The sequence below is a fragment of the Onychomys torridus genome, chromosome 7 (genome assembly GCF_903995425.1).
Source record: "Onychomys torridus chromosome 7, mOncTor1.1, whole genome shotgun sequence".
NCBI lineage: Eukaryota > Metazoa > Chordata > Mammalia > Rodentia > Cricetidae > Onychomys > Onychomys torridus.
Window position 1 is genome coordinate 62,838,727 of NC_050449.1, and position 16,204 is coordinate 62,854,930.

General features: G+C 46.3%; 1 protein-coding gene across 1 annotated transcript in view; it reads left to right on the top strand.

The window, feature by feature from the left end:
- Window positions 1-514: 514 nt before the first annotated feature.
- The window catches only part of LOC118587334 (nuclear receptor ROR-alpha), a 92,549-nt gene continuing 76,859 nt past the window's right edge, over window positions 515-16,204 (top strand). Inside the window, exon 1 of the mRNA XM_036193245.1 lies at window positions 515-763. Within this exon, the coding sequence (XP_036049138.1) occupies window positions 736-763 (28 nt within the window). The 5' untranslated portion in view covers window positions 515-735. The remainder of the gene's footprint in view (window positions 764-16,204) is intronic.

Genomic DNA, 16,204 nt, shown 5'->3' on the forward strand with positions numbered 1-16,204 from the left:
CATTTAACAGACAGACATCGTTTTCCAGTCTTCCAAGTACAGGTGGTCTTCAATATGGGATGCTGCCGTAGTGGGCAGCAGGGAACCAAGACCTTGGATGCTGTGAGCTGGGTGAGTCCTGAAAGACTTAGGGGAGCTTTCTCCTCCTCAGGACCGGTGTCAATGCGGGGCGTGGGGGCTGGGATGCTCTGGGATATGAGGGAGACTGAAGCTCCCCCAAACCAAAAGCTTCTTTGGGGCCAACCATCAGGTGCTTTTGTCACCGAGAACGATTCCGGGATGGACTGTAGAATAGCGTCAGGGTGCTTAGCTGAGGGGGTGGGCGTGTGGAAAGTGATCAGACGCTTGGCAGAGAGCTTCCGGGCCGCCACAGGTGTTCGGCATCTGAGGAGGTGGTTAGGGACCCCGGTGCGGGCCCCCGGGAACGCAGGAGGGCAGCACCGTGTCGGGGTGGGCCGCTCGCGGTCACCTGCCCGCGGGGGCGGGGCGCGGCGCCCGGGCGCACCCGCCTCCTGCCTCTCGCTCCCGCCCCGGGAGGAAGCGGAGGGGCGCGGTGTAAACAGAGCGGCGGCCGTGATGTCAGCCGGTCACATGGAGCCTCTTATGGCTCGGGATGGCTCTCGGCGGGCGGGCAGCTGCGGCAGCTGCTGCTGTGGCTCGGGCGGCGGCGGCGAGAGGGGGCTCCGGGGTCGGACGGTCGGCTCTCCCTGCGCTCTCCGCACCGCGGCGTAAAGGATGTATTTTGTGATCGCAGCGATGAAAGGTGAGCTCCGGGTGGCCCGCGGAGACTCGGGTGGACTAGCGGCTCCGGGGGGCGGGGAGGAGGGCACGCAGGGGGAGGGGTGGGCGCGCCTGCCCGAGCGCACGTACAGCCTGGGGGCAGCTACTCGAACCCAACGGGGCCACCGGGGCCACCGCTGCGTCGCCGCTGGAGCCCCAGAGGAGGGATCGGCCTGCCTCGGGTCGGGGGAGCTAGACGCACGGGCCGGATCGCCCCTCTGGCGTCTCCTTAGCCGCTGTCACTCGCCTGGGTGCGCCTAGCACCCGGCGGGGCTCCCCAAAGAAAGTTTGCCCAGAGTCGCAGAGCTTGGGACGCGCCAGGAGGGTCTGGCAACCCGGAGGAAGCTGGGGACGTCCACACTGAGTCCCGAGGGCCCGCACCCCGGGACAACTCTGGCCTGTGGGGGGGGAGGAGCGGCGGCCAGGCCGGGCCCTGCTTGCTAACGCTGGTGGTGTCATCGCCGGGACTGGTTAGCGTTCCAGGCCTGGCGTTCGAGCTCCGCAAGGCTACCCCACCCTCCGCAGCTCGGAGCGCCAGAGCTCCGGGGCGGCCAGCGGGTTGGGGAAGTGCAGCAGCTGAGCGCTGCGTCCCCTGGACGCCGCCACTTCCGAAAGCGCGCGGGCCCGAGCCAGCCCCGCGCCCGGAACGTGCCAAGACGCCCTCGGCCGCAAACCCGGCCGCAGCGCGCCCCAACTAGACACTTAGGTTTGTGCATGGACGTAGAGAGACAACCGGATCAGTCTACGGGATTGGCGGGCCGAGGTCGAGATTAGACTGCGGCGAGGGCCTACCGGCATAGGTTAGCCGCGGTCAAGCCTCTGCGCCCCGGGCCTTCCTCCAGGATCTAGTAGTATCTAGAGCTGGGCAGTAGTCCGGTGGAAAGGAAAGAGAAAAATAGTTTGCCAGGACGGCTGGCTTCAGGTGCCCCAAGGTGAGGCGGGAAGAAGCCCAGGCAAGTCAGGGAAGTTTGTGATAGAGACAAAGTTTGGAGGTGCGCAGGAAGTTGTTTGTGCCGCAGGGAGAAACAGAGACACACACTTTGACCATTGCAGATGGCCCTGGAAAGACTCAGCCCGAAGCACTCTGCGCGATCGTGAGCCTGCTGGGTCCTCGCGGGCGGATAATCTGTCCTAGCAATGCACAGGCCCAGGCGCCCAGCTTGGGGATTTAAAGCTCCATCTGTCTGGCACAGTGACGGCTGTTCTCAGGGGTAACAACTATGTGCACCCGGAAGGTCTTGAGGGGGTTTTGCCCTCCAGCGCGGGAGACTTGGTGCTCGTTGAACAGTTTGCTAGATTTGGGATTATTTTATTGTTGCCATCCAGGATGGACACCCGTGCCATATCTGTGCAGGGTTTACTTTCAGATCACCGTGTTTTTCACTGGAGATTGGGTGGCATCTTTTATTAATTATTAACAGGTCGAAGCATTCGGGACGCCGAGATGAGCTGGCGGTGTGTGCGATGAAATCTTTCTGTAGGATGCGCTCACGGCAAATTTAGTGCCTTTCCCCTACCACTGGCGGGAAGTGAGAATCACTTTTATAATATGTGACTGATATAGCGAAAGAGGGAAGAGCTGCCCGCGATCTTAATTGTGTGAAATTATTGGGGAAGGAAAGGTGTTGAGGTTTCTTATTATGTAAAAGAAAATCTGTTTGCCCTCCCCAAAAGAAAACCTCGGTATTGCTTCCTCTCATTAAACCGGTTAAGTGAAAAGTTCCCTCACCTCCTTAAATTAAAAGAGAAAGAAATTGCTGTTTGGGAAGTGTCAGCCTGGCGATGGTCCCCATCCATCCTGTTTACATTCGAGTTGATTGGGAGAAAGGTGAGAATCTGAGGAGACTTCTTTTTAATTGCCTTTCTTCCTACTGAACAGTAAAACCCTCAAACATTAAGGAAATATCTTTTGATGATGTTATTTGAGGCTTTTTTTTTTTTTTTTAGTAAGTTGGCTTTTGGTTTTTATAGGTCGAGTACCAAGTGAAGTTCTAGCCAAATCCTCCCTGTGATAAAACCCTGAGATCCTCGGGTTCTCCCCCCAAACACCCCCCACCCACACACCCACAAACCCTTCTTGGGAGCATCCTCTGGCGTCCTAGATTGATAGTGTTGTCATAGAGAAGGGGGGGGATGTTGCTTATACTTTCTGGCAGTGAAGTTTCCCTTAAAACTCAAGCCCTGGGTGTGTGTGTGTGTGTGTGTGTAGGGGGGCAGGTGGCGATGACAATTAGGATGTTTCAGTTCCAGCATCTCTACCTACAATCTTGTGTTTTCACAGGATTGACTTACTTTGGTACAAAATTTAACTGAAGAAAAATAGTTTGTGGGAAAACAAGGAATGCTGTAAATGTTTCCATATCAGATTTAAAGGAGAAAGAAAGAAAGAAAGAAAGGAAAGAAGGAAGGAAGGAAGGAAGGAAGGAAGGAAGAAAGAAAGAAAGAAAGAAAGAAAGAAAGAAAGAAAGAAAGAAAGAAAGAAAGAAGGAAAGAAAAGAAACTGGCCCGGAATCATATTAAATACTTCCCTGCTGCCTCTTAAGAAAGAAAGAAAGAAAGAAAGAAAGAAAGAAAGAAAGAAAGAAAGAAAGAAAGAAAGAAAAGAAAAGAAACTGGCCCGGAATCATATTAAATACTTCCCTGCTGCCTCTTGGTTTTAGTGGTTAAATTGGTTCCATATGCAGGAGTTTACATAATTAGATTTTTCGTGCGAAACAGAAAGGCTCTTCTTCATAGTATAGCTTTCCGGTGTGTAGATGCCTGAGAACAGGGGATGAGAGCAAGCCACTATAAAAGAGAGGCATCCTCTTTGTTGCCTGATTTAATGATGTTTAAGAAACATCATTAACTCAGGCCCTTTTTGAACTCACCAAAGAAGCAAATCCTTTCTCTGTGTCACTTGTCAGATTGGTTTAGGCTTAAAGTGGTTCCATGCTTAGGAAGGTAATAACCTTGAGTTTGAGCAGTTTTCCTCTCAACTGTCAGGGGTGGTTGTTTGTTTAATTGACAACAAATCCCCACTACCGTTTGGATTGCTCCTCGGGCACAGGGAAGAGTGGGGATGATACTTACTATGGAGGCAAGAGGTGCTTGTTCTGGTCATCATGAAAGTGTAGGGCCAAGTGTCACTGGCTGGTAGCGGAGTACTAAAAGACTTGGAGCTGGCCCTGCAGCCTCTGTTTGTGTGGGGACCTTGGAAGGCTGGAGGCTAGAGTGTGAGGCTCCATCCTGTCACGGTTCCTTCCTCCAGTTTGTCACACAGGCACAAGGCACCTTAAACCTTTGAAAGTGCTCCGTATATTGGTGATTCCTGTCACACTCCACTTCAACAGTCTGGAAGCATTCAGCTTTTGTTTTTACCATGCGAAAATTGAATTCCTAGTTCCTTGTAAGACAGTTCCTAGTCTCCTTGTAAGCATCATTCCTGCGGCGGCTCTGACCTGGGATTTGTATCCCATTTAGGGGACCTTGGATGGCTAGAACTGTGAGGAAGTGATGATGGTTGGACCTTGAAAAGCAAACATTCAAATGGCCGCCACTGCTGAGCCAAGTGTTATTTTGTCTTTTTGTCTGGTAAAGAGGATCCCGTTCTGTGGAAGACAGAAGGGCTGGAGCCCAAGACATGGTTCATTGGGTGAGGGCACTTACTGTCCTCAAGTCTGAGGACCCGAGTTCTGTCCTTGGAACCCAGAGAGTGGAAGGAAAGAACCAACTCCCACTAGTTAGCCTCTAAACCTCCACATGTGTGCCAGGACAAGCACATGCCCACACGTGTGTGTGTGTGTGTGTGTGTGTGTGTGTGTGTGTGTGTGTGTGTGTAATAATATATATATTATATATTATATATATATATATTTTATATATATATAATATTAAAAATAATTCAAGGCAGAGGTCTGAATTTGCACATTGGTGTAAGGGGAGCCTTGATTCTCCACGGGATGGTGTCTAAGTCAGTTTTCCTAGGCAGCCTCTCAATGCTGTGGATTTCAGTCATGCCACAGGACATGCACAGCAACAGTATTCTTCTGTCAGGTGCTGTGCTATCAGCTGAGCTGAGCGCTCTGATGCTGCAAACATTACCCAGGCAGAAAACAATACAGTATCTAAGCAAATATATACTGTGGAATTTAAGTCCTGGTTTTGTATGCTTTGTAGAATACCTTTAAATGTATCAACAGTTCTCTGGTCCCCCTTTTCCCCATTTTCCCATTCCAGCCAGGGGGATCACAATACCAACCGGCAAGGTCAGTAAACAGATCTTTGCCAAACATCTGGGGGGGCATCCGTCAGCTTTGTACCTAGCTCTGTGGCTCCTAAGAAGATAATATTTTGAAAGGGCCATTTATTAGGACAAAAGTTAACTTCATGGAGGGATGGGTAGATGGATGGATGAATCTTCTAAGATAGTTCAGTTTTCTTAAGATTTTTAACACCAATAAAGTCCCTTGTATAGAATTTATTGTCTGGGAATACTTTGTAATGGAGATGCTTTGTGCAGGCCCGGGGTATAGCTCAGTTGGTAGAGTGCTGGCCTCATATGTACGGACCCTCTCCCCTTAGCACCAAAAGAAAAGAGAAAGATAGATTTTCCTATTTTCTAAATACTCACAATTTTTACTGCAGAAAAATCAAGGCTGCTTTAGTCTGTATGTTTCATATTTGATCATTAAAAACCATAAACTTTTTAGTCACATCAAGCCAGCAGGTACACTGATTTTTATATTTTTCTAATTTAAAATATATTTTGGAACATTCGCCTGGGACATCAAGTATGAACTGACATTTGATAATGTTTCCAAGTCTGTACACTGGTCCTGTGAGGAGTGACAGACAGAATCTCTGCCCCATCTAGCCACTCCTTGTGTGTCCTGCCCATTCATTCCAGCCTTTAGACTAGAGGATGGAGAGATTCCCAGTCTGAGCTCTCCATAACCATCAGTATTGTGTATGACATGACAGAATGGCCTTTTCCCATCAACTGTCAGAGTGCCAGGCTTAGAGAGGAGGTCTCAATGAAAGCTCATATTAGCTAATGGACAATATGGGGCAAACAGGCAGTGGAAATATTTTGTTTCTAGCTTTTCTTTTTCAAGTGAAATGTTAGCCCCCGTCGGGTTGTGAGATAGCAAAACTTCAACCTTTGTGCTCATGGCTATTAAAAGCAAGGCCAAGTTTACTCCCTGCCAGGGCTCTTTGGTCAGATGCTGACTTTCCTCTGAAGTTTACTAGGCATTTTCCAAACCAACAGGGACAAGGTATCCATCTGTGTCCATTAAACTGCACTTCATGTCTCACACACACTCCTGCTTTGTCGTCTGAGGATCCCAGGCATGAAGAGGAAGCTCACGCAGGTCGGGAGCCATAGCCAGCTTCTTTCAGCTGACACCTGGTGGAGCCTGGCCCAGGCCACTGAGTCCCACCATCTTCCTACTATCCTTGAAGGAAGCTATAAAAATGTCCTGTACATAAGTTTGCCTCTCGTTAGTGTAAATGAGAAGTCTGCCGTTTATATGGGGGGGGGGGATAGATTCAATTATGTAATGCTTTGCTGAGCCTAATATCTTTAAATTACTCTTTAATAAAATCAGTTTGATACAAATGGGGTTATTCTTATTTGCTTCTCATTTCTCTTCATGATTTTTATTAAGCCTGCTTGGTATTAAGATCTGGGTGAAGCCTAAGCTAGAGTTTCCTAAATAATATAGACTACTGTCATGAAGTTCAGCTGACCTGTGCAAGGAGTCACCTTTATGACAAAATCCAGCCAAAGATTTGTCTGTCTGTCTGTGCCGTCTCTCTTTAGGCAAAGGGTTTACAAATGTGTCTTTTTATTTTAATATGTCTCATGTGATCGAATGGTTGTGGGCAGTGCCTGCAAGCATGGCCGTGTTGATAGGCAAGACATTGTTACACACTGTTCAGAGACTTGGTGTCTTTCACGTAGGCAGAAATAGTTTTCTTGAAGAGGTGCAGACACTCACATCTTGCTGGGCAGGCACTTAACCTTTCCAGCCACTGGATTGAGGTGTGCTGTTATTTCAGAGGCTTGGGGAGAGTTGAATTTTTTTTTAAGTCCCTCGGATTAAACATCCCATCAGTAAGTGGGTGTTCTCCACAACATTCCTGTGACATGAATGTCCAGTTACGCTTGAACACCTCCTTTGATGGGGAGCTCAGTATCTCTAGAGGTCGCTTATTCCATGCTGAATTAGAAAGATCGCTTCCTATCAAGCAGAAATCTCTGCGTTGTTCTTGTAATCCTCTGGTTCTGAGTCTGCCTTGCAGTGCTCATGGGGCGCGTGTAACCTATCCTTGGAACTGAAGACCGGTAGAAATGAGCACTCGAACACCTAATCTCTGCTGTCCTTCTCTGATCCCTCTCAAAGTTCATGGTTCAGCCTTCTTACAATCTTGGTCAGTTTCTTCCTCAAATGCACTTCAGTTTGTCTAGAAACACTTGACATTCTGATGCCAAGAGTGAAATCTAGGTGCCGGATGTGATGTGGCTGACATGGTGTTTAACTCACCACATAGGAAAAAGGAAAATACCACTTAGAGATTTCAAACATACTAAGGTCTATAAAGAAGGCTCTAGAACCCCACTGGGGATCAGTTTTTCTGGTAATCTTTGTAATTTGTAAAAGGGGGGCTTTATTTGACTTATGTTGATTATTTAAACTATCCAGGAAAATAAAAAAAAGTCATAAGAATAATTATAGGAACATTACAAGCTCGTATGAGCCTTTTTTTTCTTTCACAGCACTATCACATCTGAGATAAGGCTGCCCTCTAGTGGCTGCTTGCACCTGACAAGCAAAAGCCATGTTGGTGCGATGAAATTCCCATCAGGCTAATGGAAAAGGTCAAAGGTTGTGGATATTTTCTCAACTGCTGTGGGGCATTCCTCACCAGATTCGAAAGTGTAATTGTCTTATGCAGTTATTAGAAATGACTGATTAGATAATGAATTTCTAATGTTTTCTTGGAAGTAAGTAAGGGACACTTTTAAGAAACTTAAGCTCTATGAAAGCGTGTTTCTAACAGTCTGCTATGGGTACTAAATTTGAGTGGCATTTGGTTTGTGAGCAGTTTAGACCTGTAGAAAATTCCTTGTCCTGTCTCAAAATTTTAACTTCTGTTCTATTCTCCTCTTGAATTAAAAAAAAAAAAAAAAAGTCAATGGGAATCCAGCATTGTTCTTTTTCAAATCAAAATCTTTTTAGGAAAAAGAAAAGAGAAAAAAAACTCAATAATTAGACTCACTGATGATCTTCTTGGCATCAAAACAATTTTAGACATGGGTGCAGAAACTGTTAGCTCCTTGGTTTATGAAAACCCAGATGGTTTAGTTCATTCAGTGGGTAGAGCAGAACGCTTGCCTTGCATACAGAAAGCCCCCTGTTCAAGCTCCCATACTGCATAAAGCAAGTGTGGTGGTACACTCCAGTAATCCCAGCACTCATGGGGTGCAGGCAGTAGGATCCAAGACTGAAGGTCATCCTCAGCCACGTCGGAGGGTTTGAGGCCAGCTCCCAAAACAAAAGACGGGGCTCAAAAACAGAAGGCCAAAAATAACAGCAAACACACAAGCACTATAGCATCAGAGAAGAAAGGATTCATTTGCATAACATGTAGGCTCTTTCGTGAGCTTTGAGTGTCAACAAAGCTATCTGACCCTGTGGAGAAGCGGAGTTCTGATTTTTCCACCTAAATGCCTTTGGGTAGGGGGTCTTACATCCCAGAGGTATAAGAACACATGCTAACTAGGGTGGGATTTTCGTTGCTCCAAGCTTGGGACCCGAGCTGTCAGAGCTGAGGGTAACCAAGATGAAAGAAAGATGCCGCCTGCCATGACTTTGAAAGAGGAGGGGTCTGGCTTGCTGGGGCTACTCGAAAGAGGCTGAGGGAACTTTTCATGAAAAACAAAGTGCTAACAACAAGAAGGCGCGCGCGCGGGGGTTGGGGGGCAAAGAAACTGCTGTTTTGGGGCCTTGATCTTAGAAGTAAGACTTCGGTTCAGAAGTGAGGACTTGTGGTTAGGTTGAGATCAGTTATTGAAGCAAATTGTTTTTTTCAAAGTGTCCCACCCAGAAGTGTGATCCTCATACTGTTTGCTTTTTGTTTTTATTTTTATGTCATGGGTTGTTATCTTCATTTCTCACTTCTGATTTCTACAGAGCTCCGTGCAAACATAAATATTTATTTCAGACAATGTTTAAGTGTTTCCTGTATGCTAGATCATTCTGATGCCACCTGTATGCTTCTATAGTCAGATTCAAGCCCTTCCTGTCAGTTGGGTGTCTCGAGTCATGAATCAGCGTTTTTAAAATCTACCAAGATGTTGGTAGTTACAGTTAACCAGAGAAGACTGTGTTGAGGATGTTGGTCTCTCGAATTTTTAGTTTCTCAGAGGTTCATGCCATTTATAACCAAGGAGACAGCGATCCCATGAAACATTAATATAATTGGAGAAGGCCAACTCTTACATTTATGTGTGAACATGGTTTTCTTTCAAGTAATCTATGAGTTAACAATAAAATATCTGCTTAATGATCCTGCTTAAGACTGGTTCTCAAGCCCTGGAGTAAAACTCCTAACTTAATTCGGTAACAGGCAGATTACCGGGTCCCACCTAGAGATGGCCTGATGGAGTCAGTGTGGGGTGGGGCCCAGAGGGTGGATTTAATCAGCATCCTGGGTGTTTCTGATGCAGGCATCCTTGGGCCTCAGTTTGTTACACCCTGTGTCCTAAGCTGTTAGAACTGGGGTGGGCAGTGAGGTGCTCTACTCCCTCACTGGGTCCTGGATACTGTCATTCATCACCATCCCACGGGAAACATTAATTTGCATAGAGTTCTGCTTCTGGTGGTCTGGGCCAAAGCCAAGGAGTCAGGACTTGAAAAGTTCTTCTGGTGGTCGTGAGGACTGGATAGGTTTGGGAAGTCCTGCTCTGGCCTCCTAACTAAGGAAATAACGCGAGGCTCCCACAGTTTACCTGAGGGTAAACATAGGCTTCCCTTGGTCCCACTGAAGAGGCAGAGATAGACACCCAGAGTGAGGGATTTCTGGCATCACTTTGCTTTCCACAAGTGTGGAGGAAGAAGTGGATAAAATGTTACCCCCAGATCTCCTAACCCCAAATGACCCAAACAGGAGAGGGTCTTGAGGCAGTCTTGGTAGCTGATAGAGGTGCCTGGGACACTGGCAAAGCTCTGTACTCCTTTTTCTTAATGACACTGTCTGGAGCTGGGCCTCTGTTTGCAACATTGACTCAGTGAATTCCAGCCCTGTGCAGGGTGGGGACAGAATCTCCCCGAGCAGGTCGGGGTGTCTGCCACGGAGTCCAGGTCAATAACAATGGAAACAGCAATGTCTTTTCCATGTTGCCTTTTTATATTTTTATTTCTTTTTAGTAACAAAGTAAAGATTCCCTACCCCTCAAACTCCCCAGCATTTCCTATTAACAAAAGGACCTTTCTCAGGTATAAGCATCAACTGAATGTGTCTGCAGTGGCCAAGCTGGGAGAGTGGGGTTAAGGGAGCCGATTCTAAATAACTAGACACCCTGCCTCTGACTCCAAATAACCAGACACCCTGTCTCTGGTTTCAATAACCAGACACCCTGCCTCTGACTCCAAATAACCACACACCCTGCCTTTTGTACAGAGTGAGTTCTCATCTGGCAAAGCCAGTAAAAGTTGGACTCTTAGTGCTGTGGAGACAGACAACACTCAACACACTCCGGCCCTGGGAAGTGGTTGTGCAATACCCCATTGCTGTGGTAGTAGCTTCAGTGCTGTGGGCTGTGGGGACAGCGGTGACCATGACATATGTAGTCAGTGTCCTTAGTGTGTGTATGCTGTGGTGGGTGATGTTTAAGTAAACAGACCAACTGCCTTCATATAGGTAACTGCAGTAACAGCCAGTCTGACACAAATGTGGTGGCTTCGTGAATGAGCATGAGAGCACTGGATCACATTGTTTCCCCTTGCTAAATGCCCTGCAAAAGGCCTAGGACAGAAGCTCAGAGGCCATCTGGTCTCTCAGCACCCAGTATTGTCAGAATATTAGACGAGACTGAGCTTTCAAAACATACAGGCTCTGTCGGTTGGAGAGATGGCTCAGCATTTAAGAAGACTTACTGCTCTTACAGAGGACCTGAATGCTGTTCCGAGCACATGTCGGGTGGCTCCAGGAGATGCGACACACTCTTCCGTCCTCCTTTACTCATGTGCACACACCCACCACACACAGACACATGCTTCAAAGTATTTTTTTAACTTTTATTTTTTATATATTTTTAATAATTTAATTAACTTTATTTTATGTGCATTGGTGTGAAGGCATCAGATCCCCTGGAACTGGAATTAGACAGTTGTGAGCTGCCATGTGGTTGCTGGGAATTGAACCCAGGTCCTCTGGAAGAACAGCCAATGCTCTTAACCACTGAGCCTTCTCTCCAGCCCCCCAAATTAAATTTTTAAAGTGTGTGTGTGTGTGTGTGTGTGTGTGTGTGTGTGTGTGCTATTTGAGATTCTGATGATCTTAATCTAATGGCATTGGTGAATAGCAAGCGTTGGTAAATTTTAAGCTGCACAGATGATTCTGATTGAGAAATCACTCAAGTTCAACACGTTTATTTTATGCATGAGTCATCTGGTCCCTAGTGTTGCTACACAGTGTTGAGGAGTGGAAAGCCCCTTCATGTGGAGGGAGGCAGGAGAAGATGAAGACATGGGTTCCAGTCTCGATCTGTTGCATGGTAAATGGCAGGGTTTTTCACTTACATTTTTTCCCTGTTTGTAAAAATTAGAAGGTTTTGATTGATAGATGTCAGGGCCTTTTCCAGACTTCCATGTTTATGAAAATGTTTCTGGTACAGCTGAAAAGTGGGCTGGTGCCTAGTTCAAGAAGTGGGAAAGGCAGACAGAAGCCTCCTGACTTCTCTATTCCTTGTCCCCACAGCTGAAAAGTGGGCTGGTGCCTAGTTCAAGAAGTGGGAAAGGCAGACAGAAGCCTCCTGACTTCTCTATTCCTTGTCCCCAGTCATAATTGCTAAAGATACTTCAATCGGCTAACCAGCTCCTTTTGGAAGTGAAAATTCTAAGGTAAAGAGAGGTAATTGCTAGGCCAGCTATTTAAATACATTCTAAAACAAGGAGGCTTTCATTAATATTAACAAATATGCCCAGACTTAGTTCTGGCAAATTACAGCCCTGTTTTATCAAGTTCTAGCCCAAAGCCTTTTCCATTTTTGATGGTTGAGTAAAACCTAGGGGTGGGGAGAGGCTGAAAAAACGGAATGCACCAAACAGCCTTAACCACTGTATTCCACAGTAATTGTATTCCTGACCTGACATTAAAGCCTTGAATCCTGAAGAAATGTAATGTCTCCGAATTTGTTTGCATTGAATAACAGGCAGGACAGTGTGCCTCCTGTGCCGTCCATTCATGAAAAGAAAACACCAGAACTAAGCTCTAGCATGGAGAAGATTCTGTCCCTCCTTCATCCGAGGCCCGGCAGCCCTAAGACCTCGGGTTTCATTGCAATGCCGTCGATCAGAAAGAGAAGGGTCTGTTAGAAACCAGCATAGTGTGATATAAGCACCTTCAATGTACTTAATTTTTGGGGGGGGAATGATATTCAACATTTCCGGGAGTAATTAAAACAAACTTTGGAAAGAAAATCTGATTGGAATTGGCACATGAAATTAGAGTCATATCTTCAATGGTGATCTTTAAAGATGAGCATATTGCCGCTTCTCTGGGTAGACAGAAATTTATGGGGAAAGTGAGGCTTCTAACAGAAGTTTCCCGTTTCTACCACTGCAGAGAAACAAAGTTGATTACCATTGAGTTAAGAGGGCTCAAACTTTTGGCAGCCTCTCCAAGACCCCCTGCTGCCATTCAGCCTCCTCAAAACCCTTTTGAAGTGGCTTAGACATTTCTGTGTCATTTCAAATGGCTGCTTAGGAGAAATACTGACTGAACTCGTTTTGACTGTTAAGGTGGCTCGAGTGTTTTCAGAATGTTTTTATTTGCTAGAAATCTGTTTTGTGCTTAAGCTTCTCTTGTTGAAGAAGTTTGGTTACCAGCCATCTGATGATGCCTCGGGGTGTTTACAGAAAATGTGGGTGCCGCAATTATATTTTGAGCACAGCCCTCCCCCACCACAGATAGCACGGTAATCAGCAGCAATGGGGAAAACATGTATTTAAGGATTTGATGCTTGTAAAAGAGGGGCTGTAAAGGAACATGGTTGTTCAGATGTGGAAGTGACTGGCGGCTCTCCTTGTAGGCATGCTAGTAACAATAAAGTCTCCAAGTTCAACATCAAAGCCATCACAGTTTACTCCACCAGTGGCTTGCACATCAAAGGGGGAGCTGAAGACAAAGAGAGTGCATGAGGTATGTTCTACCTCATTGCCGGATCCCTTGATGGGGGGGAGGGTCTTCATGAATGCAAATCAGTTTTTTGTTGTTGATGGGGGGGTGGCTTACAGATCTTCATTTCATAAGCGGGGCAAATGAGAACTGTATTTGTTCTCACTGGACATTTACTTAGGAAGGATTCATCACAGGAAAGACCAGAGTCCTCTCTGGCTTCCTTCAGGTCGCAAACTCTGTACCAGGGTGAGCATCCCAAACTTCACCTAATATGCTACTTGGAATTCTCTACCAAACAGCACAATTTCAATTGGGTGAGTTCCTAGTCTGTTGTTGAACTACCCTTGACAACATAAAATAGGACCTCAATTTGTAGAGCCCCCCCCATCCCTTCTCTCTGTCTCTTTCTCTGTCTCTCTCTCTGTCTCTCCCCTGCCCCAACCTTGTGGGTGGAGTCTTGATGAATCAGGTGTGCGGTACTTAACAGGTGTGTGTGTGTGTGTGTGTGTGTGTGTGTGTGTGTGTGTGTGTGAGAGAGAGAGAGAGAGAGAGAGAGAGAGAGAGAGAGAGAGAATGAAATTTAGACCTGTTAAACCGGCTCTTAATTAATCACCTGGTCTATGTCTCTGTTCCCTGACTCAAGTCATGTGTATTCCAAAATGCTGAGGTTAGAGCAAGAGTGGAGACCTGAAGACACACACCCCTTCAATATTACATTGAAAATAAAACCAGCCACGCAAGGCTGGGGGGTGATTTGAAATAATATGCTCAGTTTTCTTTCTTTCTTTCTTCTTTTTTCCTTGCCTTTGAAATTTGAGATTCCTTTATAGTTAGCTTCAGTAATTTACTCATTTTTAAATGCTATTGAAAAATAGTAGTGCCCAGTGCAGTCATTAATAAATACAAAGCAGCTTTCTCGGGGCTCCAGGGAAACTTAATCAACACACAGTGTTACTAATTGATGCTATACTGAGCCAGCAGAAGCAGCACATCAGTAAACAGGAGTTAGAAAGCAAGAAGTTAGGGAGCTATAGGGATTATGTCGACATCAAGGGCTGGAAATTATAATAAGGCCTCTTTAGGGGAGTATTCATTTGCATCTGGCTGAATTGGGGCACCCGATTACTTTTGAAGACACTGGTAAGAATGCACCTCAAGTACCCACAATGTGAAAAGGCTAACAGTGGGATTGTGGGCAGGAGCTGAACCAATCTTCATTCTTTAACTCGTGATGGTTTGGTAAGTTTTCAATAGCATGGTTTAGTAGCTTCCTTTCTTAGCAATGTTAAAGAAATCAACTGTACAGATTCTCTGTTTCTAGGAGGGGGAGGGAGAGAGAGAGAGAGAGAGAGAGAGAGAGAGAGAGAGAGAGAGAGAGAGAGAGAGAGAGCACATGTACACATCCTGCCCCACTGGTGCTCACGAGTCAGCTCTTGCCTGTCACTCTGGGTTCTAGGTGTCCACCTCAAGTCCATAAGACTTCCATGGCCAGCACTTCTACCAACTGAGACATCTCACCCAGATTCTTTGTTTTATAACACAAAATGTATACTGAATTACCACAACTGAATTTTTTTTTTTTAAGTAAGTAAAGAAAAGCAGAGTGGACAGGTGGGTGGAGACAGAATTAAACTAAACCTTTTACATCTTCTTTGACCCCAACTCTATCAGGACATGAGCCTTGAGCAGATTCGAGTGCTTTGGGATTTTATTGTCCTCTACACAGTGGCCCTCTTGGTGTGTGATCCAGGAGTCTCAAAGGGTCCCCAGGGTCCTCTAGTGGGTTCTAAGGGATTAAAAGAAATTGCTTGAAAATGTTAAGACGGTGTTTGCTCTTTATGCCCTGGAGACCTCCTGCACCACATGGTGAACCGAATTGGGAGGTAAGACTGCTGGATGCAGCCAGGGTCCAGGCTGTGGTACTCTTTGTGCTGGTGGCCATGGAGATGTCTTCCTTATTGCACACTTGGCGTTAATAAAAAGCAACATTCAGTGCCAGTTTTATTTAAGAATGCCCTTGATGAGGCAGTCCAAAAAGTACTAACTTTTAATTAAAAACATACTTTGTATATTGGGGGTGGGTGGGTGTGCATGATATGGGTGGGGAGTGGGGGGGGGTATTCTACATGCCGTTGCTTACCCTATGAAGGTCAGAGAACAACTTTGTAGAGTCAGTTCTCTCCTTCCACCTTTAAGTGAGATAAAGGAATCAAATTTAGATCTCTAGCCTCGCATGGCAAATTCCTTTACTGTGAGCCGTCTCTCCACCCGTAACTATTCAGTTTTGACCACTGAGTACACACATACTTTCTGAGTGGGCTTTGTAAGACTTCTGCTTTGTTCTGAAGCACCATTCTGTCTCTAGGGAGAAGTGCTGTGCCCTTGTCTGCCTCGAGAGCTAGCTTGGTACTTCTTACATGGAAATCTTTGTGTTTGACAGAATGGCTGTGGTTATTCAGACTTGGCTATGTGTCCCCGTCTCTGTGAAGTGAACCCAGTGTCTGTCGTGTGGAGGAGAACAGTCAGCTGTGTTTATTGTCAATAAGTTCAGTCTTGCATGCAGAAATGACAGGTTTGGAATACTTGTGTCCAACCCCATAGATAGACCTGATACTTTAGGAGCTGCACTGATGACGGGGGCGGGGGGTGGGGGGAGCTCACCATGATGAGCCCTTGAGATGATCGCCTCTGATAAAGAGATGTGTCACCACGGAGGAAAACTACAGAACTCAGTGAACCAAACATCTCTGTGAAACCAATGCCTGGGATTACAAAACCACCGTGCGAGGCTTCTAGGCTCAGCCACAGGACAAGATAGAGCAACTGATTTGAATTGAGCAGAGCGTCAAGTCACTGGTGTGGTTTCAAGATCCATATTCTAATTGATGACTTGCTGGGAGTGGCAGTCCCCACCTCTCAGCCCAGCACTTGAGAGGCAGGAAGTTTGTCTGCAGTTTGAGGCCAGCCTAGTCTCCAGAGTGAAATCTTGTCTCAAAACAAACAACATGAGAGAAAAAAAAAAAAAAAAGGAAAA